At 50.0% G+C, this 27,884-nt stretch overlaps 1 protein-coding gene across 1 annotated transcript; it reads left to right on the forward strand.

Moving 5' to 3' along the window:
* Positions 1–8: 8 nt before the first annotated feature.
* Positions 9–27,635, forward strand: LOC128335570 (relaxin receptor 1-like). The gene is made up of 17 exons (XM_053274086.1): positions 9–42; positions 4,064–4,156; positions 5,830–5,935; positions 8,030–8,101; positions 9,479–9,550; positions 10,398–10,469; positions 12,362–12,433; positions 12,983–13,057; positions 14,164–14,235; positions 16,533–16,604; positions 17,815–17,886; positions 18,328–18,399; positions 18,513–18,584; positions 20,559–20,788; positions 23,432–23,842; positions 25,046–25,261; positions 26,871–27,635. Exons 7-17 carry the CDS (start codon positions 12,408–12,410, stop codon positions 27,059–27,061), a joined length of 1,509 nt encoding a protein of 502 aa, XP_053130061.1. The 5' UTR covers positions 9–42; positions 4,064–4,156; positions 5,830–5,935; positions 8,030–8,101; positions 9,479–9,550; positions 10,398–10,469; positions 12,362–12,407; the 3' UTR covers positions 27,062–27,635.
* Positions 27,636–27,884: the final 249 nt, after the last annotated feature.

Genomic DNA, 27,884 nt, shown 5'->3' on the forward strand with positions numbered 1-27,884 from the left:
GGGTAGAGGACTGCAGCAATGGAGCCGACGAAGAGGACTGTGGTAACTGCCAGGGCTTCAGCAGGCACTCCCCTCTGGGTCCTCTGCACTCTCCTCTTTCTCAATGGCCAAAGCAGGCCGGCTACCTTCTGGATTCCTTGGGTGATCCTGAAACAGGAGCAGTTTCTTTCATGCTCCTTGCTGCCATTCCGGTAGCTCTTGTGACTGAGTCTTGGGTGAAGTTAGTCTGTCATGTGTTGGGGTCTGTCTGGAGATGGGGTGGTATCCGTTGATTGCGGGGCAGCTAGTCCAGTGATGGTGGGGAATAGAGGAAGCGATGTTGTCAGGTCAGCAGGCCATTCCAAGGGAAGGGAAATCAGAAATTCCATAGCGATTCCTCATTCCAGCTGTCCTGCCAGCTCTTTGACCTCGGGGAGCATTGGCAACCACCCCCAGAGCTTCACCTGGGGGAGGCTGGTGGCCCAGTCTGGTCCCAGCTTCTCCCTCCAGGGTACTCTGTAGAGGATCAGGTGAGGGGACATGGGCGGGGAGCAGGAGTGGCTGTGGTCTGTGAGGATAACCTCTCCCTTACCAGGATTCCTGTTGAAGTGTAAGGCCATATAGAATGTGTGTATATAAGTTTGGAGACCAGGGATAGATTGGGACTTCTGCTGGTGTACTGATCACCCCGCTGCCCAACAGAATCCCTAACTGAGCTCACAGACTTGGCCGCAGGGTTGACATTGGAGTCTCCCAGGCTTTTAGCGCTGGGGGATTTCACAGTTCATTTTGGGACCAATTTGTATGGGGCAGCTCAGGAGTTCATAGCGGCTATGACAACTATGGGCCTATCCCAAGTTGTCTCAGGACCGATGTACTTTGCAAGTCACATGCTTGATCTGGTCTTTTACTCTGATCAGGGTAGTGTTCCGTTGTGGGGACTTCTGTCATCTCCCCATTGTCTTGGGCGGACTGCCATCTGGTTAAGGTTGGACCTACAATCACATCCCACTTCTGCAGGGGTGAGGGGCCTATTAGGATGGTATGTCTGAGAAGGTTATTGGATCCAATCGGATTCCAGGAAGCCTTGGAAGGATTTTGTGTTGGCTCTGCCAGTGATCCTGTTTATGCCCTGGTGGAGAATTGGAATAGCCAACTCACCAGAGCAGTTGTTGATGCTCCTAAGTGTCCTCGGCAACCCAATTTGAAACTGACCCTTTGGTATACAGAATATCTACAGGGGCTGAAGCCCAAGTGGAGAAAGACATGACTCGAATCTGACAGATTACAACATAGAGCCATTTAAAGATCTGTGCTCAGGCAATGTGATCTGATTATGGATGAAAGGGCTGACCTGATCTGCATCACAGAGGCTTAGCTGGGGGAGGCTGGTGGCCCAGTCTGGACCCAGCTGACATGCAGCAAAGAAGCAATTATTTTCTGCCCACATCGCATCTATGAGCTCAAATCCTGCAGAGTTGTTCAGGGTTGTGAGGGGGCTAGTACATACCTCTCCTTCCTTGAATCTGAATTTGGAACCATCAGTTACCCACTGTAGTTGTTTTAATGAGTTCTCTGTAGACAAAATCTCTCGTATTCAGACCAACTTAGATTCCACAATTATTGCAGTGTCTGAATCGGAGATGTCCAGCAACTCCTCTTATGTGGTTCAGCTAGATCAGTTTCAGTTTGTGACTCCTGAGGATGTAGACAAGCTGGTTGGAGTGGTGAGACCTACCACCTGTTTTCTTGACCCTTGCCCAACATGGCTTATACTATCTGGCAGGCAGGTTGTTGTAGGAGGCCTGGTAGAAATTATAAATGCTCCTCTGAGGGAGGGCAGGATGCCTCCCTGTCTTAAGGAGGCAATCATTATACCTCTTCTGAAGAAGCCTGGATTGGATCCCTCAGAGTTAAGCAATTATAGGCCTGTCTCCAACCTCCCATGGTTGGGCAAGGTAATTGAGAGGGTGGTGGCTTCTCAGCTTCAGGCGGTCTTGGAGGAAACTGATTATCTAGACCCATTACAAACTGGCTCTTGGGTGGGCTATGGGGTGGAGATTGCATTAGTCGACTTGATGGATGATATCCAATTGGAAATTGACAGAGGAAGTGTGACTCTGTCCTTTTGGATCTCTCGGAGGCTTTTGATACTATTGACCATGGTATCCTTCTGGAACATCTGAGAGTGTTGGAGGTAGGAGGCATTGTTTTACAGTGGTTCCGCTCCTACCTCTCATCCAGATGGTGTTGCTTGGAGACTGTTAATCTTCAAAATGTGAGCTTATGTATGGCGTCCCCCAGGGCTCCATACTTCTCCAATGCTTTTTAACATCTACATGAAACCACTGGGAGAGATCATCAGGATATTTGGTGTAGGGTGTTATCAGTATGCTGATGACACCCGGATCTATTTCTCCATGTCAGCATCATCAGGAGAAGGCATAACCTCCCTAAACGCCTGCCTGGAGGGGGTAATGGGCTGGATGAGGGATAATCAATGAAGACTGGATCCTGATAAGATGGAGGTACTCATTGTGTGGGTTTGGAACTCCAGAGATGATTTTGATCTGTCTGTTCTAGATGGGGTCACGCTTCCTCAAAAGGAACAGGTACGCAGACTGGGAGTGCTTCTGGATCTTCACCTTTCCCTGGTATCCCAGGTTGAGGTGGTGGCTAGAGGTGCTTTCTATCAGCTTTGGTTGATATGCCAGCTGCATCTGTTACTTGAGATGAATGACCTCAGAATGGCAGTACATATGGTGGTAACCCCCAGACTTGACTTCTGCAATGCGCTCTATGTGTGGCTGCCTTTGTATGTAGTCCAGAATCTGCAGTTGGTACACAATGTGGCAGCCAGGTTGGTCTCTGGGTCATCTCGGAGAGACCACATTCCTCCTATGTTGAAAGAGCTACACTGGCTGCTGATAGGTTTTTGGGCAAAATACAAGGTGCTGGTTATTACCTATAAAGCCCTAGACAGCGTAGGCCCTGGGTTTTAATTAGAATGTCTTCTTCACCAGGAGCCCCATCTCCCATTGAGATCATCCGGAGACGTTCATCTCCAGTTGCCACCGGCCCATCTGGTGGCCACATGGAGACAGGCCTTCTCTGTTGCTGCCCGTCGCCCGAGACAGTGGAATGCGCTCCCCAATGAAATACGAGCCCTCCCATCTCTGACAACTTTTTAAAAAGCACTTGAAGACTTACCTCTTCATGAAAGCTTTTTAATCAGTTTATTGGATGTTTCATTGGATGACCCCAAACTTCTGTGGTGTAAGGAAGAAAACCTCCTTTCTATCCACCCGCTCCACACTCCTACATATATTTTAATTTCTCCATCCTGTCCCCTCTTAGTCATCTTTCTTAATACACTGAAAAGCTCCAAACACTTTAGCATGGCGCTTCAGGAAGGGCATATCAGGTGGAAGGGCATACCAGGGCATACCTGAAGCCTGCAGCTGAGGGCTCTTTGCACCTGAGGATGATCCTCATTCTGGATAACCAAAAGCAAAGGTTTAAGCCAACCATTAAAAGACAGCCTTTGGAGCCATCACCAGCCCATAGTTGGGGGCTTCTGAACGCCAGAGACCTGTTGGACCTTTTATGGAGACCAAACTTATTCATTATTTATTTATTTATTACATTTATGCCCCGCTCCTCCTCCAAGGAGCCCAGAGCAGTGTACTACATACTTAGGCTTCTCCTCACAACAACCCTGTGAAGTAGGTTAGGCTGAGAGAGACGTGACTGGCCCAGAGTCACCCAGCAAGTCTCATGAGGCTGAATGGGGATTTGCACTTGGGTCTCTCCGGTCCTAGTCCAGCACTCTGACCACTACACCACGCAACTTAGCGGTGGCATTCGAGTTCTGGCCTGCCTGGCTAGAGTCCAAGGTTGGTGGTCATTGTTCAGCCCTGTTTAGTGGCCAGAGAGAAGGAGGGCATGAGGGGGGTTGGCGGTCCTGGCGCCTGGTCCCGGTTGGCGGGCGCTGACCTGACCGCAAGTGCTGAGCAGCTGGAGGAAGGAGGCGTCCTCCCCAAGAAAAGGGATGCGAGTCCTCTTTCTAACCTCTTCCTTGCAGTGGACGACGTTGGCTGGGCCGAGCTTTTAGACAAGGTGCTGCTCAGTGGCCTTGGTGGCAGGGCCAGGAACGGTGAGGCGGCCCCCAACTGCAGTGAGTATCGCTTTTGCAGCTACACCGTTGGCTTCCGCAGGGCTGCTGCAGCTCCACATCTGGCACCCCTCCCTGTAGGTGGCTTGCGCCTGCGTGCGTGCGTGTGTGTGTGTTGGCCAGGGGGCAAAGACCACTGTGGCTGGGAAGATGGGGCGGGAGTTGTAGTCCAGCAATGCCGGGGTGGGGGCGGGTTTGAGAGCCCCCGCCCTTCCCTGTGGAGCTCCATCCCGTGGCAGCATTTGGGGTGGTGGCAGCAGGCTTCACGTGGGGTGGGCGATCTGGCCACAGCAGTGATGGACCAGAAGAACTGAGGCATCCCTGTAGCTAAGGCAGCCAGAGAACCCCAAGCAAGGAGCAGAAACTGGCACGGCCGGCTTCTCACGTGAGGATGCAAGAAGAGCTACCTGGTGTTACCAACCAAGAGTCCTGTGGTACCCAAGGAGAAGAGCTGGCCTTGTGGGAGCAAGCATGGACTGTCCCCTTTGCTAAGCAGCCACCCCCCCAGCTTGCATTTGGATGGGTGGCTACAGGCGAGCACTGCAAGATATTTGCCTTGGGGGATGGAGCCATTGCTCAGAGGCAGAGCGCCTGCACGCTTGTACACAGGTGGGCGTCTCCAAGGAGGGCTGGGGATGACCCCTGCCTGTGACCTCGGAGAGCCACTGCCAGTCAGTGTAGACAAGACTGAGCTAGGCGGTCCAAGGGTCTGACTCGGTAGAAGGCAGCTCCCTGTGTTCTTGTGATGAACAGATTCCACGGGGCCGTTTTGTCAGGCTGCTTCAACTTCCACCACTTTGCGATGGCATTGCTCACCTTATGGGGAGGAGGCTCCCCCCACCCCCCGCCCAATGATGCTGTGCAGTAGCATTTCACACAGCAAGGACGGGTGTTTTGCATTGGCTGAACTGTGCAGCTCAGCCCAGCTGCATGGCAATACTCTTAATGAGCTTCCTAACTGAACAGTTAACAAACCACAGCATTGATCTACATCGCACATTGGAGCAGAGCTTCTCAGACTTGGCTGCTCCAAGGTTTTTGGACTACAGTGCCCATCATCCAGGGCCTGTGGTCCAGCCTGCAGCTTCGGCCACAACCAATCGGTTCGCCTTTAGGCTGCCACAGGACTCTTGGTGCTTGGCACTGGGCAGCCCCTCCTCTAAGATGCCTGCTCTGTGGGTCTCTTCTCCTCCTTGCATGGGGTTCCACTCTCAGGGATGCTGAGGGGAGATCAAAGCACGTCACTGACATTACTTTGGTCGGCCTTACCACTGCCCTGTAAGGTAGGCCAATTATTATCCCCATATTAAGACGAAGGGAGGAGAAGAGGTATGGCTCAGACCAAGGGCTGCTTCATGGCTAAGGTGAGATCAGAGGAGGGCTTCTCTGCCTGGCTGTTTGCCTGCTTGCTTACAGCTCCATTCCTGTCACTTCAGAGGGTCTGAGTGAAGCTGCAGCCAGCCCATAAGAACAGCCACGTGATGAGATGACCTTTCTCCATCTGCATTTGCAGCAGCTCCTTCGCCTCTCCCGCCTCCCTCTCCACCTGTCCTCCTCTCTGCCGCCTTGATCAGCTTGGCCTCAGTTTCTCCTGCCTCTGCTTGCCAGGGCCCACTCCGCTTGACTCCAGCCAGTCCTCTCTCTCTCTCTCTCTCTCTCTCTCTCTCTCTTCACAGCGCTTGATCAGTATCCGGCAGAATGCAGGTGTCTGGGGACCTCTGTGCGCTGCGATGGCCAGGGCCTGCTTGCCGTTCCCCGGGTCTCCTCCAACTTGACGGAGCTGTGAGTACCAGGGGCTGCCCGCCCTTGCCAGACTCTTCCTTGTAAAGCCAGATGCAGCCAAGCCAGACCTGGAGAAAAGCCTCCCTGTGTCTGATCGGATGTGTACATCCTCCATCAGCAAGGAGCTGAGGCCACCTAGTGATGGAGCTTCTGGCTGCACACCAAGCCAGAGGGAAATGTGTGGGGTAGAGAGAGCTGGGCTAGTGGCAGCTAAGCAGGGTCTGCCCTGGTTGCATATGGATGGGAGTCTTGAAGTGTGAGCACTGGAAGAGATTCCCCTTTAAGGGATGGAGCCGCTCTGGGAAGAGCATCTCAGTTCCAAGTTCCCTCCCTGGCAGCATCTCCAAGATAGGACAAGATTTTTTTTAGGACAAGATTTTTTTTATTGAACCCACAAACTAACAAAGCATACAGTATGTTACCAAAGCACAATTATATACAAAGTGGTTGTTTGTATTATATATCTACAAAGATTTACAAACAAGGATTTGGTAACCCACAGGGTTATAAAGTATATGCAGGCAGTACTGTAACTTGGGGATGGGGGATTACAAGGCACATCAGGTAATCGGGGCTGGGGGGGGGGCGGGTTATGTCCAACTTCCATTTCCACAATTTGTCCCTTTGCTGTTTGGAAGGGATATTCTTGTCTTTTTGCACATAACCATACAAACTTTTCCAGAAGAGATTTACAGTCTCATCTATGTGAATCTCTTGGTTGCGTCTTCCCTCCCTATTCCTATGCAGGAGCATTGCATAAATGACATACAGGTTTACTAACCTGATTACGGGAAGGAGAACGTCCCGATTCCCTAGTATGAGGGCACCTATTCTGTCAGGTTTCCTTGAAGGCATCTCCAAGATAGAGCTGAGAGAGATTCCTGCCTGCAACCTTGGAGAAGCCGCTGCCAGTCTCTGAAGACAATACTGAGCTAGATGGACCAAGGGTCTCTGACTCAGTACATGGCAGCTTCCGATGTTCCTATCAGGTTCCTCCCTCGTCAAGGGCAACCTGCTGCATCTCCAAGTGGGTTCACATTGATGCCGGTGATTACCTTGAATTAGAGGCGGAGCAAAGGGCTTAAGTTGCAGGTGGAGGGTGTGTATCAGAGACAACTTCCCAGCATTGGAGGGAACTCAAATCAGAGAAACTTTTTTTAAAAATAGATGTATTTTATTTATTTATTTATTATTAAATTTATATACCGCCTTTCATTAAAAACAATGCCAAGGCGGTTTACAAAAGTTAAAAAATATATAATAAAAATGACAGTTAAAAGTATTAAGCTAAAAATATGACAACAGATCTGATTAAAAATATATAAAACACAAACATAAAAACTGTACACAGATAAAAACACACAGAAGCAGCAATAAAACAATCGTGTAAAGGCCTGGATAAGATTGTGTCTTTGGTTTAGTTCTTTGTTTGGTTGGTCTTCTTAAATAAATAAATAAATAAATAAATAAATAAAAATTGGGAATCCTGAAATAATAATTAAGAAAAAGATTGTGAGGCCACATCTGAAGTGGGAGGATTTTCTTGCTGTATTCTGGGTAGTTGAGTGTTTAAAGAAGATTCTGCGCATTCAAAAACACCCCCTCAATCTTTCTGAAGGGCTAATTGACACATGATGGATTTTCGCCAGTTTACACTTGCCAGTGCAAAGCCTAACAGCCACAAAGAGATGCTCTAAAGCACATCTTGCATCTGGAGATGCTCATCAGAGGGCCGGGACTGGCTGGTCCTGTGCTGAGACTCTGTTCCGGGGCAAGCCCTGGCTTATAGCTGTGGAATGTGTGAAGCAGCCCAACTGCTTCTGTAGCTGGGCCCATCCACATGTTCTGTTCAACACTCATACGGCATGCGTGTGCAGTCTACACAGGTACAGATCTGTACACAGCCACAGTGATTCTCATTTCATGTTGAATTTGGGTGCAGAAGGACACTTCCTACCTGCTCCATGCATTTGAGGGGCCTGCATCCTCGTTCACGTTTAAATGGAACACAGGTACAGTCATTCCCATAAACATGTGTACAGGCACCTGCACACTCGTAAAGCACAATGTCTGAATCGGGCTTCTCTTTTCTAGAAATCTGCAGAAGAATAAGCTCTCCTTGCTGCTGGAGAATCAGTTTATCACCTACGGGAGGCTGGAGTACCTGTGAGTATCCTGCCCTTCTGTACTTGCTGGCCAGCCTTGCCTCTCTCTGCAGTTGCACTGCCTGAGCAAGAAAGTTGATCAGGGAAAGGGAAGAGAATTCGGCTTCTTGAAAACCTTTGTCTTCCTGTGCTAAAAATAAAAAAAAACTTCATGGAGTCCAGGATGAACTTGGCACACGGTGTGGGCAGTGCGCCTTGAAATCCCAGAACAGTGAGGAGGCAGAGGTGGGCAGGGGCCAGGAGCAGGGCGAGGCTCAGCAGGGCTTGTTCTTACTCTCCTTCGCAACTTCTCTGTGGCGGAGAGAAGCAGAATGAAGCAGAACTCCATGGAGGAGAGGTCTCTCAAGGGCTGCTAGTCCGAGGGCTATAGGCCACCTCCAGCCTCGGAGGCCGGCTGCCTCTCAGTCCCAGTTGCAGGGGAGCAGCAGCAAGAGAGAGGGGGCATGGCCTGTGGGCTTCTCAGAGGCATCTGGTGGGCCACTGTGTGCAACTGGACTGTGATGCTGGGCTGGATAGGCCTTGGGCCTGATCCCGCAGGGCTGTCCTTATGTCATGGTGTACAGAAATGCAGATTTGCTTCATCTGCATAGCTTGGGCTGCGCAAGGGGTCTCTGGGTCGCAACCTGGCAGCTCTCCTGAGAAAGGACGTATCATGGCACACAGACACCTCGGTGGTCTTCGGACTCAGCACCAGGCAGCCTTGTGTGGACATTCTTTGTATTGATTCATCAGTGCATTCCCTGCTCGAGGAATGTTGCTAGTCTAATCACAATGTTGCTTTTGGCATCCGTCAAATCCCACAGATGTTTTGCCTGCGGAGGAATCTCCACCTTTGCTTCCAGCTTCTTGGGTGAAAGCTGGTGACAGGCTAGAGATCTGTGGTTCCCCCACCACACCCCCACATATTTGCCAGTCTTCTTGTCTGAGCTCATTTGACTTCCCTCAAGGCTCTTCAGAGGTTTCCCAGAGGGAGGAGCTGGAACCCCCTCATGCCCTTCAAGTTTCACCTTGGGTGAGCTGTCGATGAATGGCCGCTGTCGCTTGTGCCTCTGTGAAATGGAAATAAGGTTGTGCTTAGTTTGCTGCTACTAACCATAAAAGGTTGACCCCTGAAGGGAGCTGTGGATGGACGGACTCCTCTGGCCTGAGAAGCCCCTGAACAGAAGCCCTTCACCGGCACAGAGCTCACTGCCAGCTTCCTTGTAGATGTGAGGATCAGATTTCATGGAGGGGGGTGGGCTTCAAGCACTGAATTCCAGCAGGAGACTCCTCATTGATTGTTTCCTCCATGCCAGTGAGGATGGGGGCACTGTGGATGCCTCACTAATCAGGGTGTGTGTGTGTTTGTGTCTCTCTTTTTCATTTTCTCTCCAAACAGCTTCTTACAGGACAACAGGATCCAGACCATTGTGGCCTCGGCGTTTGCTGGGCTCTTCAAGCTCCAGAAGCTGTGAGTCGAAGGGCTTCCTCTCAAAGTGGGCCGGAGGGAGGAGGCAGGCAGGATTGGTCCAGGGCCAGGACTGCTGCCATGCCTAGGAGGACCACCTTCAGCGCCACTTTGCTCTTTTCATGATAAACTGACAGTACCGCAAGATCCATCTTGAAGTGGCCACTCACTGCTGGGTGTGGTGAGCTCGCTACTTGGAAGCAGGGGTGATAGAAAGGGGACTCCGTGCCAAGCAAATGTTCTTGGAACTGGTCTGCAGGTTAGACAAGGGGCTACAAAGAAAAAGGAAGGAGAGAGGGCTTTCCTTTCCAGAGCGGGTTTGAGACCAGTAGCCAGCAAGGGTTTCCTTGCTTTGACAGTGGGGTGGGGGGCTGTTTCCAGTGTCTCTGCTCTGGGTCCCCCTCCCAAGTGCAGCTTGGTGGAAGAGGACTTTTAAGAGCAGGCGAGAGCTGCACCTCTTGGTGCAATGCATAGGGAGCTTGCAGTGGGACCAGCCTCTCTTGTGGCTGGGCTTCACCCTGCTCTGCCCCTTTCCCTCTGGGCCCTGCTGCTCTCGCGGGTCCCACTCCTTCAGCCTTGCTTGCCTCCTCCACAGGCCCCACCCAGGGACCAGGTGTTCTCCCCCACCCAAGAGCTGGCAACTCTAGTTTGGGTGCAAAAACAAAACAGCCTCTTCCAGCCCAGACCTGATGCTTGACAGGTGTCTCCATTGGACGCTTCCCATGGGAGTGGCTAGGGAGAAGGCAGCCGAGGCTGAAACCAGCTGCATTAACCTGAACCACTCCATATCCAGCCATTCTCCCTTCCTCCACCCCACCCTCCTTTCTTTCTTTCTTTCTGAAAATTCCAGATATCTCAGTTTCAACAACATCACGCATCTGGAGCCTCTGGCCTTCCAGGACCTGCATCTTCTTCAATGGCTGTGAGTGCATCTTTCTGGCTATGGCAGCAGCAGGGTGGCACAACAGGATGGCTTCCGCACCTCACACAGACTGAATGGACTATAAAGCCTAACAGCTGGCCAGGGCGCTTTCCAGACTAGACCCTGCGATGGGGTCACCTCTCGGAAGGGGGCTTCCACACTTCCTGCGCCGCGACACCACAGTCCCTACCCAGACAGCAGGGGGCCGTTCACATTGCCAATGCCTTGTCTCTAATTTAATCACTGCAAAATAGAAATGGATGTCATATATTCGGTGTAAAGAAGTTGCTGTTTTTTTCGGGCTGTTAGTTCCCACGAGACTCTGCTCCCCCTGCTGTTCACGTTCCGAATGTGACTTGCCTGAACAGAGGCATTTTGCTGCTGTTGAGCAGCTAGTCTGGAAAGCGCCCAGGTATTAGGAAGAGAAAGAAGGGGGTGGGGTGTTTCATTATACAAAAGAGCATTCTGGCTGGCAAAGGTTTTCTGTTCACATGACAAAGCAGCTGAAGCAGTTGCTGCTTGAAAAAGCCTTAGGGGCAAAAGAAGCTGCCTTATACTGAGTCAGGCCCTTGGTCCACCTAGCTCAGTATTGTCTTCACAGACTGGCAGTGGCTTCTCCAAGGTTGCAGGCAGGAATCTCTCCCAGCCCTACCTTGGAGATGCTGCCAGGGAGGGAACTTGGAACCTTCTGCATGCAAGCATATGCAGATGCTCTTCCCAGCGCAGCCCCATCCCCTAAGAGGAATCACTTGCTTTCATCCAAAAGCAAACCAGAGTGGACCCTGCTTAGCAAAGGGGACCATTCAGACTTGCTAGCATAAGATCAGCTCTCCTCCCCAAGAGGAGATCCGCCTTGTGTGTGAAAACATCAGCATACAGTGGCTGTGAGAGACATTGCTGTGTACACTGGAAGCAGCAGGGGAGCCATGGCTGAGTGGCAGAGCATCTTGGAGGTCCTGAGTCCAGTCCCCAGCAGCATCGCCAGGGGAAAGGGTCTCCGGAGACCGGCTGGCAAGAGCCCCTCTCTGCTTGAGAGCCTGGGGAGTTGCTGCTGGTCAGAACAGACAATACTGGGCTAGATGGAGCAGTGGCTGGCCTTGGGGCAGAACTTCATGTCCGGTGTAGTTCCGCAGGTCTCTTTGCAGACATGTTTTGCTGTACACAGTGCAGCAACTGAGGCTGCAGTCTGAAGGGGGAAACTGGGATGGATGGAAGGAGAGGAAAGGAGGCTCCTTTCCTCTCATGGTGTCCCCCCACCCCGCCACCCCCGACAGTCACTCTTCTGAAATGATTTTTTAACCCTGTCGTCTCATATAGGAGCAAAAACTGCTGTGTGAGGACAGGGGGAGAGTGACTCTTGCTGGGGGGGTGTCAGGAGGGGAAGGGGGAGGCAGAAGGCACCACTGTCCTCCTCCCCATCACAGCCTCAGTAGCTGCATTTTTTGAAACCAAAGGAGTCTATAAAAAGGATTGTGGAATTCTACGTAACGTGCCCTCCGGCCCTGGCTGCAAGGCCATTTCCTGTGCTCCTGTCAACATTCCCTTGTTGATGAGGAGGAACAGCTTGTCAGTGGCCGAGGCCTGGCGAGGAGGAGTCCATCCTGGAGGCAATAAGTCATGAGCCGTCAGGGGAAGGCGGAGGAGGGCGTCCTGATAAGGGAACAACTTGCTTCCCTTGGGATGCTGCTCTGCAGAGTGAGTTGCAGGTGCCTCCTCAGCCCAGCACATCCCCCACCACCTCAGGTGGTCCCTCCTGCTGGCTCTTCGCTCTAGAACTGGAGGCTGCTCTCTCTCTCTCTCTCTCTCTCTCTCTCTCTCTCTCTCTCTCTCTCTCTCTCTGCCCAACAAGTCTGCTTTTCTGGATCATCCTGTTCTACAATCCTGTTTTCTAGAATTCTGGATAACAACAAGATAACCCAGATCTCTCCCTCTGTTTTTATGGGGCTCAAGTCGCTGGTATATTTGTAAGTACAGAACTGACCTCTACCCCCGGGGTGTCACCCTCCCCTTTCCCTCCTCCTCTGTTCCCAGTCCTGGCCTGCAAATCATGAGAGCCCTACACATTCTGCCCATCGTTCGATTCTGCAGTAATTCTGGCGACGGTTTCATTGTGACCAGTTGCAGCCTTTGGGTTGGGCACTTAAATTGCAGCAAAGAGGTGTCTACTAACTGAGCAAAGAGACACCTTTTAAAGTGGTGATTCTCTCTTCTATTTAATGAGGGGAGAGCAACTGGCCCTCTCCAGCCCCAGCACAGCATCCCTCCAGTGGCTGTTGCTGGTATCTGCCTTTATGTTTCTTTTAGAGTATGAGCTCTTTGGGGGACAGGGGGGCCATTTTATTTAAGCATTATTTATTCTTCTTTGTAAACTGCTTGGTGAACTTTGGTTGAAGAGCAGTATTTCAGTATTCATAGTAGTAGTGTCTGTGGGACAAGGGCATCTCGCTCCCGTTTTGCTTCCATGGCTGAGAAATAACTGTTTCTTCGCACGCGCGTGTGTGTTTCCACCCTAGGAACTTGCACAAGAACTCCCTGCAGGCCATGCCCAATGCTTCGGTTTGTGCAGAAATGCCAGTGCTCGACTGGCTGTAAGTCCCTGCCTTTCTGCCTTTGGATTTGAGTGGAGGAGGCCTGCCTGACCTTGCCCGGGGGGCGGTTCTCTCTTGCCCAAGCCTTGCATGCTGCCTGCCAGCTCTGTCCTGGAGAGAAACCGAGGCTAGGGGGTGCTCAGGGCACAGACAGCTGGTGGGGTGGGGATTAATTGGCGGCCTGGGGCAGAGAGGTGGCTGGCAGGGTTAGGGTTAGCATGGCCCATTGGGGGTCCTGGAAACTGGAACCAGGAAGCTGGGACCTCCTCTTGTGAGCGACAAGGGACCCTCATTTGGCCCAGCAGAGGAAAAGGGTGCACAAGATCAGCCCCAGCGAGCATCAAGCCTCTGGGTTGTCCAAGGCTGCTGCCAAGGCTGAAAGAAGAAGCACCATCTGCCCTGCCCTCGTCAACCCAGCAGCAGAACATCCTTCTGGCTGTGTATTGGGCTCCAGCCCTGACCTCAGGGACCCAGAGCCAGGATTCCCCACCACACACACACACACACACACACACACCCTTTGAGTTTGGCCACCCACAGTCCCATCCTGCCAGGAAAGGTACATGTAAAGGGGGTCACGTTACTGATACTGCCAAGGGTTCAGCCCCCAAACCTGACTTTGATGCAGCTCTCAGTGCTTGAGAGAGTGCCCCTGTCCACGTGCAGAGTGTCTTTACTCCACACACTTAGGATCTGGGGTCTTCTGGGACAGAGGCTGTGGCTTGCAGCAAATGATGTTGACATATTAACACTTCATATAGAGAAATATAAGATGTACATCTGGATTAATATCACATTGTTTATCATTAAGATCCAAGCCAAATAAATACGTAGAAAAAGGAACCCACGCAGTAAATCTACAGATCATTATAATTGAAATATATGAATTAGATCACTAGAAGAAGGTGCTGCCATCTGCCAATATACAATCAACCATCTCCCATTTCCAATAAACCTGTTAGCTTTCTGTTGTCCTTCTCAAACTCTCTCCATGGCAGTTAGTTTTGCCATGATTTACTGCACAGTGGTACCATTTCTCTTCTTTTCTCGGCTTGGGGGCATTTTGATGACCTCTCTCCACTGGTGTCTTCTTCTCCACCATGCAGGGATCTAGAGGAGAACCAGTTCCAGGCTCTGCAGAGTTCTGACTTCCAGGGATGCAGCCAGCTCTCTGTTCTGTGAGTGCAACTTCCTGGCTTGCCCCCCCCAACCCCGTTTCTGAAGGATCCTGGCACAGCTGTTTGCTTTTCTTCCTCTTCCTCCTCATTTACATGCAATGATAAAAATTGCACTTGGTTGTGTGATGGCCAATGAAACTAGTTAAAAACTAAAACCCAGTCAATTTCACTGTCAGTCAATCAGATATCATCCTATCTTGGGCTCATTGCCACTTTTTTGTTTTAATAAATGTTAGTTAACCAGAGAGAAATTACTACAAACATTATTTAAAAAAAAAAAAAATGTCCCGGCAATAGTGAAACAGCTGCACTCAGTTCAGCAACTCCCTGCCTTAGCTTGACTGTCAGTGAAACCAAAAGGGGAACATGTTTTTCCCCCAGTACACAGTAAAAGAGCATTGTGTTGTCTTCTGACATTATTTCCCATCTCCCTGACCTCCTTTAAACTTGTGGTCATTGCCCTTAGAGTACAGTCCCGAGCTTTCTGTGACCAGCTAGCTCTGCTTGGGACACTGAATTCATTCCTTCTGCTATTTAACAAAAGATAACTTTGCTGCACAAGCAAAATCCATGGAGCAAAGCTGCAAATCTCCTTCCTGAAAAATATTTGCACATTGCCTAGTAACAAAGCACTCTAATCCTTCCTTAAGTGACAGCTCAGTCAATCTGTAAAGATACCCCATACCTTTGTGCTGGGTTGATTTTAAACCCTTGGCACTCCCACCACACATCCATTGCCAAAGTGGATGGCTTGTGGGCAATCTAGTATGCTGGTCAGCCATATTTTCGAGGAGGGCACATGTGGGGTGGGTGGGCCAGGAACATTGTCCATCCTCCTGTTCCGTTGCCCACTGCCATGGTTGTCTGTCATTCTCTCCAGGCAACCTCGCTGGACTCTGAACTGGCAGCTGGTGGGTCTGCAGGGTGGGGGGAGGACTTTGTCAGGGGGCCTCCAGTGGACTGATCACTCACCGGCAGCACCCGTAGTCACTGAACTCCACAGGCTGGTTTATGTTGGGAAGGCAAGGAAAATAAGCAACTCTCGCCTGGCTGGGCTGAGTTCTGCACTTTATCTCCAGAGGCCTATTTTTGGCCAGGCTCACATCTGTCCTACAGTTTCTCATTGCCTACTTTGCACGTCCCCCTCTGAAGCCTCCCTCCCAGCAGCTGGCTGATGAGGCCAAGAGCATCTTCTGGAGAATGTGTGGCCTCCCTTGCCCTAGACCTGAGTTTTCCTAAGCATGATGGTTATGTCTCTCTTGGAGCCCCTGGGAGGAATCCGTAAACTTGCGTGGCATTTGTGTATGCTTCCTGTACACAAGCTACAAATTGTCCATGCGACAGGGGCGTGAGAGGCAGGCATGGGACGTGGAATTCAGCCAGGGTCAAAGGGGGCTGTGACGCTGTGCCCGGGGAATGCAGTGCTGGACTGGCGCCCAAAGATGTCCTCCGCTGGAAAGCCCTTGTTCCCGGTGTGTGCCACCCCCTGAGGAGTGTCCACAAGGACTCTCCAGGGAGCCATGGGAGCGGCAGCCCAGACCTTTTGCCCAGGCTCAAGCAATGACCACGACCATCAAGCCAGGAAGATGAGAAGCTGCTTTGGCTAGGAATGTGATTCCAGAGACCTCTCTGTCAACACTGTGGAAACATAAACGGGGTGAAGTGAGAGACATAAACACTCCTTTCCTTCAGCATTGCACAAGTGACAGCTTTATGGGGGAGATGAAGCGGACAAGGCTGGTCTCTGCGTGGAGAGGGAACCGACTCCCCTCCCATCAGTTTAGCCCCATCTCTCTCCCCCCTCCCCACCTCCCCTCTTGTCACTGCTGAAAGCCAAAGCTAAAGTTGCAGGCTGAGGAGGGAGAGCCAGACAAAGATCTGCCCTTCCCCCACACAGCGCTCCTCTGACTTGCACATCCTCCAAAAATCTTGTGACTAGGACAAATAATGCAGCATGTGTGCTGTTTGCATGGGCCTCCAAGTGCTGTGCATGTGAGTGTTCCTGGTTCCTCCCCAATTCTAAGGGCTGGCCACTTGCATGTTAATGACAGCAAAGATGCTCAGGCATTTGCACCACAGAGTCCCAGACTTCATTAAAGACCTGCATCCTTTCTTGCTTGCAACCATTCGATTGTCATTCTTTAGCCACTGCTTTGTGGAACTGTGCAAAAGTTTTGTACATTGCTTGGGGCCTTGTTAATGGAGAGGCCATTTGTCATTTTTTTCATGACATAATAAAAATATTTGCATCATGCAGGAAGGAGGGGTATTGACTCTCACTTGACTTCATCCTCCAGGGTTCTGAACCGGAATAAGATCAAACAGATCCAGAAAGGGACATTTTCCCGACTGAGTGGATTGGTGGACCTGTAAGTTTCTCATGGGAATGCTTCCTAGGGCTGCCAGCAAGGCTGTCTTGGGACTTCCGGCGGGTGGGGGCGGTCAGGGGGAGCTGGAGGCAGAAAACCCACCAGGGCGCTTTCCCGATTGCACACTACTGCAGTGTCACGACGTATCCCTCGGTGATCGGGGGGGGGGAGTGTCCTTCCGTACTGCCTGTGTCATGACTTCTCAGTCCCTGTGCTGTCAGCAAGGTGTCATTCACATTTCTGATGCCGCCTTTCGTGTTTTCTTGCTGCGTTACAGCCCTATAACGTTGCATCTGCATTGCATAAAAACAACTGTCTTTGCCCATCGTAGGAGGCAACAGATTTCAACTGCAGTTTTAAATCGGCACCACAGAACATCGCAGTTTACACCACTTTTTGTGGTGTAACACTCGCTGTCTGGAAACCACCCCACTCCTGCCCCAACACACCAACTGACTAAGCTGCCCAAGAGAGTTTCCTCTGCCTGACCCTCTGCTCCCTTTAACACCACCCCCGATAGGTGACTGCCTTCCATTGCTTCGCGGTCCGTCTGCCTTCTCATGCATTTCTCCTGCTGCAATCCACTGTGTAAAAGCAGCAGAAGGCATCTCCTTCCCCATGCCTCGTACATGTTCCCTGAACAGTGGTGGAGATGAAGAACCCCTATTGTATGGCTCCCTGCACCACCTCTTGGACCATGCAGCCCAAGTGCAACAAATGCCAGGATTCTTGTTGATGAATCTGAAGATCCAATATCTTCTGTTTCCCCAGTTGGTGCATAAAACTGAGAGAGCTTTGAGAATGACCCGATTCAAATAACATCTCGGCCAAGTGGCCATAGGCTCACCACTCTCTTTCTGCCCCATATCACCCCCCATCAGTGACATGGGGATCATAATATTGACCTACCTTACAGGGTGGCGGTTCGGGTTGCTGATATGAGAATGCTATTTTTAAAAAAGGGAATCCAGGTATGCATTCTTTTGTTGCCACAACTGCAGATCCTTGTGCACTGCATGACAATCACGCTGAATTTAACTTGGGGAGATTCTCAACAGGGATCCAAGGATCCATCAAGACAATTTCAGATGATATCCCCAGTTCCTGTAGGGTCTTGAGCACCGTGGCAGCCACAGACACAACTGTGGCTCCTGTTGGTCTTGCTGGAGGCCGGCAATCCATCCTTCCTTCCTCCCTTCTTTCCCAACAGTGACTTGTCCTCCAATAGGATCCAAGAACTCCTGCCATCCGCTTTTGTGGGCCTGCACAAGCTACGGCAGCTGTATGTATGAGAGCCTGGCCTCCTTGCAGAAGAAGCATCCATGTGCCTCTACCTTTAAATGTGCACCCAAAACTGGGGAAAATACTTAGGCAATTTCTCCTGAATCAAATTTGCTATTTACAACCTGAATTTATATTCTCTCTCTCTCTTTTTTTAAACACTCCGAGCTATGGATGCCTTCCATTACTTAACATTATTACTTTTAAGATTCATGACTGAAAATGTTTCCAGTGCATCCAAAAGCAAAATTAGAACGTTTTCAACATTTCACACTTCTGAAAGTTGTGTGCCATTTTGATTCTTTTCAAAGAGATGACTCTGTTGTATCTGGTTGGAGTGTGTGTGGGTGGGAGGGAGGGAGGAAGACAGGTGGGTTAACAGGCACTGGTTCTCTCCAAGCCCTCCCCGACCCACTTTAACACTCTGCTTTCTTCCCTGCAGAAATATTTCAAACAACCCTCTGCACCAAATCTTTCTAGACGAATTTGACAGCATGCCACTCTTGCAGTCACTGTAAGTGTTATGAACATTCAGGGCCTGGGTTTGTTTGTTTTTTAAGTGGCCAATCCTGTCATTTAGTGGTGGCCACAGCCAGCTTCATGATGCCACCCTTCACTGGTTTACAGGAGCTTGGAAGGCCTGGAGATCCCCAACATCCACAGCCGCATGTTTGAGAAACTCCGTTTTCTGTCTCACATGTGAGTACCTGCTGGGGGAGGGGTGCCAGCGGCTTGCGTCCTGCTAGGGGCCAAAAGAGCAGCGGGCCCAGCCACACCTGGCGGCGGGAGCCTCCTCCAAGCCACTTGGCCCTGGGTTTGCTGCAACGGCCTGACCCCACAAGCCCTCTGGGATGGGTCTCTATCTAGCAGGGAGCTTCCCAAACCAACGCTGGAGACAGAACCCAGGGTTCGTTGGTCCTTCTGGTGTGACTGGCCCGGCCAAGCAGTTCTGGCACCGTTGACATGGCCACGTTAGAAATGGCCACGTGGATCCCTCTCTGGACTCAGTAATTAGTAACTTAGTCATCACTAACAGTAAATACTTTAGTAGTAACTCAGTTAGGTGCAACGCGGGGGATCTGTGGCTGGAGAGCTTTCAACCAGCAGCCACCGGAGGGCAGGGGGAGAGATTTGGATCAGGGCCATGGCATGCGTTGCGGTGGGGGGGGGGTTAACCCTGTGTTCCTGAACTGATAGCCTCATTTAAATTGTTCCCCAATTAGCAGCAGAGGGTAACACTTATAGTTTATGCTCTGCAGTGAGCAAATGGCCGCTTTGGGTGGCAATTTAGATTAGGGCCATGCGTGAAAGGCAAGGTTAAGCCCCCTCCCCCATGCCATGGCCTATCTGCACCCTGGAGGATGTCTTGGCATCCCCGTCCTGAGACTGTCCTGCTCTGTCTTGTTTAGTCTCAGTTCCCTAATGAGTGGGGGGGGGGTCGGGATATTGGGGCTCAAACTTCAAGGTGTAGGAGGACTAGTCGCCGTCTGATTGGCCATTGCCTGGATCCACGTTTTTGGCACAGAAGTTTTTAAAGTGCACACAAACCCCAATGCGTCTGTGCTTGAATCTTCCTCCTGCAAAGGAAGGCACAGAGTTTAAAAAGCAATTGCCCAGAACTTTAGCACAGCTCAGGGAAGTTTTCAAAGAGGTTAGGGTTTCTCTGGTATAATCCCTGCAGGAGGATTTCTTTCTGTTTGAATAGCAGGTTGACTCATTGATGTTTTATTCCTGCACTGAGTGAAAAAAAATGGTTGTGCTGCGTTTGGCTCCATTTTTCAGTGCAGAAATAATCATTAACTAAGTGTTTCACTATAGGGCCATATATCACCACAAATAACAGTTATGCAGGCTCCAATTTAGTAAGTCCTTTAAAAGGCATCCCCCCCGCCCTGAAGGCAATTAGCTAGCATGCCTAAAAGTTAATTAAGCATATGACTGAGTGTTCTGCTGAAAGGGGACCATAAAACACAGAAGAGGAGAAAGTGCTTACCTTGGATGGAAAGTGGAGCTCACCCGTCCAGCTCTTCTGGCCTCTGCGGGTCCTTCGGAGTAGAGCTCCCTTCCTCATTCTCAGGGCTGTGTGCTCTCCTTGGACTGTGGAGTGCCGAAGCGGCTGGAGGCCACATTATGGGACTTCCAACACCAGAGGAGAGCAAACCTGGTCCTCTCCCAGCTGTGGTTGAACTTATTGCAGCTGGAGCTGGGGAAGATGTGAGTTGTAGTGGAACCACAGCTGGAGGGCCAGGTTTGCGCACCCCCGTCCTATACAGCCTAAACCCTAGAGGATGGGGTGTTGCTCTTCTTTCCACATGAGCCCCAATGCTCTGCTCTGCATTAGAGGCCCACCTCTGAGCCCCCCCACCTTCCAAATTCAGCTGGCTGGTGGCCAAGCAGTGGGCTTCCTCAGTGCTGTGCCCCCTTCCATGGGAGACCCTTCCCAGACCTGGTGCCTTTGGGGGCAAGGGGCTCTGCCTTTGGTTTCTCTCTTTCATTTCCATGGGGTCTGCTATAGGTGGTCGTGGAGGGAAAGAGATGGGTATCAGCAGCAGGGAGTGGGGCCCGGAGGGCGTCCAAGCAAGACTGGCAACCCCCAAGCCTCTTGTTTGGAGGCTAGGTGGCGGCCTCTTTCCCACTTTGAATCGAACCAAGGCGCCATCTCTGTCTGTGCAGCTACTTTAAGAAGTTCCGGTACTGCAGCTTTGCCCCTCACGTCCGCAAGTGCAAGCCCAACACAGACGGGATCTCCTCCCTTGAGAACCTCTTGGCCAACATCATCCTCCGGGTCTTCGTCTGGGTCATCGCCTTCATCACCTGCTTTGGGAACCTGTTTGTCATCTTCATGAGATCTTTTGTGGTGACAGAGAACAGCAAGCACACCATGGCTATCAAGTCCCTCTGCTGTAAGTCATGGGAGTTGGGCCGGAGAGGGTCCCCTTCCTGAGCCCTGGGCTGGCGTCAGCGCTCCCTGCCTTCAGGTCCCAAGCACACGATGCCCAGGCCGGATGTCGTCTGCTGCTATGGATGTGGCATCAGGGGCAGGGCAGGGCAGGCTGCAGAAATCCACTGGGCACCCAGGAGTGGTCTGGCTTGGTGTGCAGAAAATGGAGCCTTTGCACTGTCAAACTCCAAGAGGCAACATGTGGGCACTTGGCATGGAGAAGAGCATGGCTCCCGCAGGGGAAGTGGAACGTAAGGACAGCCCTGCTGGATCGGGCCCCACAAGGAGTCCCCTCTAGTCCAGCATCCTCTTGCACACAGTGGCCCACCAGATGCCGCCTCTGGGGAGCCCACAGGCAAGAGGTGTGTGCATGCCCTCTCTCCTGCTGTGGCTCCTGGTATTGAGAGACATCTCAACTGGTACTGAGACATCTTGCCTCTGAGGCTGGAGGTGGCTTGTAGCCATCCAGACTGGTAGCCATCGACTGACCTCTCCTCCATGAAGTTATCCAAACCCCTCTTCAAGCCATCCAAGATAGTGGCCTTCAACACATCCCATTGCAGAGGATTCCATAGATTAATTATGCACTGTGTGGGGGGGAAAGGTGCTTCCTTTTGTTGGTCCTAAACTTCCTGGCAATCAGTGGGAAGTGGATGTGGACATGTTCACATAATCACCAAACACAGAAAAGAGTTTACAGGACTTGCCAAAAGGAATACAAAACGTAGCCATCTCTAGCTAACTGATCAAAGAGGCATGTTTGAAAGTGGCGGTTCTCTTATATTCGGCAGGGGGAGAATAACTGGCCCTCTCCAACCCCAGCACAGCATTCTCCAGTGACTGTGAGGCTATTCTTACAAGCCGCAGAAACCGGGCTAAGGGAGCCCAGCCTGGTGCCAGCTGTTCCTGTGCAGTTTCTGACAGCAAGCCTCCCTAATTCCCCCCACCAAAAAAAACCAAGGCTAGTGGAGCAAGCACTCTGCTAACCCCGTTTTTTGGTCATGTGTCACCACGGTGTGGCTCTGTGCCGTGGCTCATGAGTAGGCCAAGCCGCCTGGTGTCAGAGGGCTCCCCAAAATGCCCTGCACACTCATGCAGATCATTCTGGCACTTCTGCCCCAACCAGCTCCGTGATGGAGCCAGTAATCATCTGGGCAGCTGGTTCAGCCGCCCCGGTAGGGCTCCCTCCTTGTCTGCAGGGAGAACGGATCAAGCCTGCTCTCCCTGCAAACCTCCTTTGGGCTCTCCACACTCCTCGTGTGGAAAGGCTTTTTGGCTTCTGTTTCTTTTAGGCTGTGAGCCCTTTGGGGACAGGGGAGGGGACCATATTTGCCTCCCCCCCATGTCGCCCGCTTTGAGAGGTTTTGCTGAAAAGCGGTATATACGTATTCATAGTAGGAGTAGGCTCAGGCCTAGTGCCATTGGAAGGGTGGGGTCTTCTCCATGGTAGCCTCACTCCTGGGGAACTCCAGTGAGTGTCCAGCACAGCTCAGGATCAGAAGACATTTGAGTACGACTTGTGAGGAGTTTGGGGTATCTCCTACCTCATGATTCTGTTGATTTTGTGACAGGGAGCCTAAATTCTCACGCTTGGAGGATGGGCTCAGATGGGGCAAGGGGAGGCAGCCGCGAAAAGCATGCCTCCCCTGAAGATAATCCTCTCCACGTTGCTGGGCAGCCGGATCGGCTTCCCAGACAATTGCCGGCTTCTGCCAGTAGCAGGAAGGTTTGGCGGCCAGGAGGCTCCGGGAGCTTTCATAGTGCACCGGGCGAGTGCATGGTGCATGATGGGAGCCTCCTGATGCCAGTCGGGAGGCTACTTTTGTGTTGGTGCAGGACAAAGTCACTCAGCACCAACACAGGAGCTTTTAGTCCACTTTGGGGGCACCCTCATCCCCCCCCCACCTGGGCTAAGTGGTAGGCACACATGCACACTGACAACCGGGCTATGGTTTTGGGTGCACATGTGAACAGATCCAGTGTGTCGATTTTAATCCTTCTGAAACTGTGATGGTGATAACAGCATTTGTATTTCGGTTCTCCTTGTCAGCTGCTTTGATTTGAGGAACAATGCAGAGATGTTTGGAGCAGCAACAAGTGAGACACATCCCGGCTATATCCTGTCCAGTTACCTTTTGCAGTTTGTTTGTTTGGACATTTGTCCATAGGGGATCTGGTAGAGAGTGTGGTGGAGGAGTCAGAAAGGAAAAAGGGGAGGAGAAAATGGAGTTGTTGCTAGAGATGAGCACAAAATGAATTGTTGAATTCAAATCTGCTCTGTAATTCTAATTGACCCTATTTTGGTGCCTTAAGAAGAGGAAGAAACAATCAGGGGGCCTGAATGGTTTTTAAAAGGTGCCAAATAGCTCTAGAATCAAATTTGCACTGAATTTCAAAAGTTCCATTCAGATTTGAATCAAATTCCCCTTTTAAGGGATGATTCGATTCAAATTTGAATCACCCAAATTCGAGTCAGATCTTTATGAATTCAAATCAATTTGCACATGTCTAGTTGTTGCTGAACAAACCTTTAGCTAAATCCACATAACATTTCCTCCTGTGCATGAGGGAAGCAGCTCTAAAACTTCCTCTTGGTCTGTCCCAGGTGCCGACTGCCTGATGGGTGTCTATCTCTTCTGCCTTGGCACTTTTGACCTCATGTTCGCAGGAGAATACAATAAGCATGCCCAGGCGTGGATGGCGAGCGTTTCATGCCAGCTGGTGGGCAGCCTGGCCATGCTCTCCTCAGAAGTCTCGGTCCTCCTGCTGACCTACATGACTCTGCAGAAATACCTGTGCATCGTCTTCCCCTTCAGCCGCTATGGGGCCAGCAAGAAGAGGACCCGTTGCATTCTGGTCCTCATCTGGGTCCTGGGCTTCGTTTTGACGCTGGTGCCTTTCTTATGCCTGGAGTCTTTCAGAAAGTTTTATGGCGCAAATGGGGTGTGTTTCCCTCTCCACTCTGATGGGACCGAGAGCCAAAGTGCCCGGCGCTATTCCACAGGGATATTTCTGGGTAAGGGCTCCTCAAGACTTTACGAGTTCACTTTCCTTCTTGTATTGATAACCTGCTTTTCAGCCAAGATTGGCTACAATTACAATCTGCATAAAGGTGGATTGTAACCTCTACTCCATGGAGGTGTTCATGGCCTTGATTCAGACTTTATGCTGTATGAGTATACAGATGTCTGTACACTCATATACGTGTTTGTGTGAATGATTGTACCAGGGTTCATGTTAAAAATGAACCTGGATACAGGGCCTTCAAGTGCTGGGTACAGCTAGGAAGTGTACTGCTGTATCTGCATGCAGCAGAACATGTGAATGACTGTACATGTGTACAGCTCTGTCGGGATGTGTGAAATGCCTTGGTTTGAGGGCTCAACCACGGATGGAACTGGGTTCAGCCATGGGGTATGTGTGCTGTTTTAGCCCTCTGCAAATGCATGGTGGCATTTTTTTTTTTCAGCCACTGTGCATACGTGCGGGCCATTTGCATGACCACAAGCTTTTAAAATTTTCCAATTTAATAACTTCCAGAATAGTATAGTTTTGCAGTTATATTATTAATTAATTAATTGGATTTATTTGTTTTATTGGATTTATATACCGTCTAGTATAAAAATCTCTAGGTGGTATACAAAATTAAAACAAAATATAAAATATAATGCATTTAAAATTCATAAAAAGATAAAAATCATAATAGATAAAAACACACTAAAATCTAAAAATGCTTATATCCTCTATGCCTTTTATGTCATTCATGTCTTTTTATGTCATGCTTTTAAACTTTGCAATTCATTTCTTGCCTTGAACTTTCTGCTGGTGGTCTATAAGCATAATAAAGATGATTTTATTTGATTTGGCAGTCCCCTCTGGGTACTCCATGCACAAACACTACTTTGCTCACAGTTGCACTGCATCACAGGTTTGGAAGCAGCATGACTGTGAATGAAGTATGCACGGGGGCAAATAGCCAGGACCTGAAACTGCAGCCAGCCCAGGAAATGTGGCAGCAGAAACGGCCAGCTGAAGTCCCTTGGAAGAAAGGTGGATGCCAATCATTGAGTGTGCCCAGGTTTTAGACACGTTTCTGCCTTCGGGGCCCCAGGCTTGTCCTGCAGAACATGGAGGCCCCTTTCATTTACTCAAGTGTTTGATTTTGCTGTGAGGAACACGTGTTTATGTTTGGCTTTTTGTCTTTCCCCCCACCGGATAGGCGTGAACCTTGTTGCCTTTGTCACCATTGTGTTTGCCTACACCAGCATGTTCTTCTCCATCCATACGACAGCAGCCAGGACGGCTGAGCGCAGCGTCTTCTCCATGGAAGTGGCCGTTGCGAAGAGGTTCTTCTTCATTGTCCTCACCAATGCCCTCTGCTGGATCCCCATCTTCCTCCTCAAGACTTTTTTCTTACTCGAGATGGAAATCCCAGGTAGAGGCCGTGAGTTCATACATGGCCGCACTGAAATGCCATTCCCATGACACCACTGTTCCCTCTGACAGGGATTTCCAGATGTTGTCCACTACAACTCCCAGCATCCCCAACTGCAATGGCCTTTGGCTGGGGATTATGAGACTTGTAGTCCACATCTGGGAATCCATTATTTATTTTTATTATTATTTATTTGTTCGATTTTTAGACTGCCCTTACAGAATAGCTCAGGGCGGTTCACAAATATTAGAGGGAATACTGCCCATGACATGATAAACCCCTGGGATTCTTTCATGGATACTCACTCTTAAAAGTGACTCCACAGGCTGGAATCAGACTACAAACCTTGAAAATCTCTTAGAGAAAACATAAGTATATTTTTTCAGGCTAAGAGCAGCTCAGGGGAGCAAAAAAAATTACCTGTGGACAAAATTGGGGAATTGTTAGGGTCCGTGATGAGACCCGCTCAAGACATGGCATCTCATGGAAAAAATGAGAAATATTGCTTTTTTCAGAACCTTGGCCAAAAAAAAGGGGGGGGGCTTAAATTGTCAGGAACAAGCAGCAGATTTTCCTAGGAATTACTAAACATATCCTCAGCTATCAAAGCAGTTGATTTTTTTTGCTTGCCAAAATGAAAAATGCAGCTGCCAAAATCACCCATTTGGGAGGGTCCCATTACAGTGATTTCCATGTTCATAATAGCTGGTGATGCATTTAGCAATTCCTAGGAAAACCTATTTGCTATTCCACCCCCTTCGAGTTTTTCAAAAACTTAAAACACACCTTTTAGAGGAGGCTTTTAATGCTCCATTTTTTGTTAAATCTGGTGGGTTCTTTAGCTTTTTATAACTTTCCGTTTTTAGTTTTTAATTTTTTTTTTAATTTGAATCTAAATGATTGTGGCTTTTAACCTTTTAACTTGTTTGTTCAACTTGGTTAATTTTATTACTTTTATTGTGCCTTGTATCTGTTTTATTGTTGTAAGCCGCCCCGAACAGTAGTGCGCCGGAGGGGCAGGGTATAAATATTTTAAATAAATAATACATTGTTTTTGTGTGCTAGAATTCTGGACAACGCAAAAACACTCCAGTTCTGCCTAAGAAAATTAGCATCTTGTGTGGGTTCCATCAGTCTGAGTGTTCATGTGCTTGATAGTTCAGGATGTGCTTAGCAATTCCTAGGAAAACCTACTGGCTATTCTATCCCTTATTTTTAATCTTTTTTTATCTGTCAGAATTAAAAATATACAGGATAGGAATGGCAAGTAGATTTTTTCCTAGGAATTGCTAAGCACATCCGGAGCTACACCAAGTGAGTGAGCTTGATGTGTGCTGGTTTTGGTGAACCACCTTGGAAAAGGGTGCATTTCTCAGAATTCCAGCAGGCTTAAAAATGAAAGAGGAACCAGAAGTCGATCTTCCTCGGCATTACTAAACACACTGATACCAAGGACATCCAGCAATATGTAGATGCCTCTGTTTAAAATTAACCCTAATAGATTTAGGTAGGAATTGTCACTGGGCCAGGGGAGGGGTGTTTGTGGAAGAGGGCTATATACTTACAGCCAACGACTGATTCCCCAACCCGCTGGTTTCTTCCTGAACAGGCTCTGTGACATCTTGGCTGGTCATCTTTATCCTCCCCATCAACAGTGCATTGAATCCAATCCTGTATACCATCACCACAACCTCCTTTAGAGAAAAGCTCAAGCAGTGTCTAGAGACAAACCGCACATCTCTGCAGGAGACGCAAGGGAAAAGCTTCCTCTTGTTGTCCACACACACCACCACCGTCTGACTCCTGCCTGAGGGTGCTTGGGAGACCCATGCAGCCCATAAGCAACTTCCCCAACTGTTGATGCCCACTTGGATAGCGACAATAAACCATCTTAAGAACAGAGAGCATCAAAGGGACCGAGCCTTGGCTCCCACACCCTCCATCTGAGCCTTCAAAATGTGTTCTTGATTCCACCAGTTGCACCTGAACTCAAGATAGTTGTCAGTGACATGCAAGAAACTCAAAGGAAAACTGCTTTAAGAGGCAGAGGAGCATCTTCCCAGGACTAGGCAGAATTGGCTCCTCTGCTCCCCTCCAATATCTGGAAAAGACCCAATGGTCCTCAAGGCAGACAGGCACCCCCACACACACCTGTTCAGAAGCACAACCTGCCTCTTCAACTCGATTGTCTAAGTCAATGAACAGAGGGAAGAGCACGGGTCAAACTGCTTTGGACTTTGAAAGAGCTGCAAGTTGAAACAGCCGAAGACCATGGATCTTCTTCCAGTCTCTTTTGACCTTTTCTGCTGCTTTGGAAGAACCATTACTGCACAAAAAGACAACTGCCCAGTCCTTCTCGGCCTATACACTCCTGCAGGCCTTTGAACCTGCTCAATATACAATTGCATTTGTGGTTCAAACAAGTGACCTGGGCGCTTTCCAGATTAGACCCTAAAATAGGGTCAGGACGTATCTCGGAAGGGTGCTTCCACACTTCCTGCGCTGTGACACTGCAGTCCCTACGCAGACAGCAGGGTGCCGTTCACATTGCCAATGCCTTGTTGCGAATTTAATCACTGCAATATAGAGCTAGGACATTGCATATCTGGCATAAAGAAGTTTC

Source organism: Hemicordylus capensis, chromosome 11 (genome assembly GCF_027244095.1).
Source record: "Hemicordylus capensis ecotype Gifberg chromosome 11, rHemCap1.1.pri, whole genome shotgun sequence".
Lineage (NCBI taxonomy): Eukaryota > Metazoa > Chordata > Lepidosauria > Squamata > Cordylidae > Hemicordylus > Hemicordylus capensis.

What these genes read in the sequence shown, in the direction of transcription:
- LOC128335570 (XM_053274086.1), top strand. Translation starts at nt 12,408, where the DNA reads ATGGGGCTCAAGTCGCTGGTATATTT. An exon ending in CTGAGTGGATTGGTGGACCT is followed by an intron (nt 16,605 to 17,814) that starts GTAAGTTTCTCA and finishes CTTTCCCAACAG; the next exon opens with TGACTTGTCCTCCAATAGGA. An exon ending in ATGCCACTCTTGCAGTCACT is followed by an intron (nt 18,400 to 18,512) that starts GTAAGTGTTATG and finishes ACTGGTTTACAG; the next exon opens with GAGCTTGGAAGGCCTGGAGA.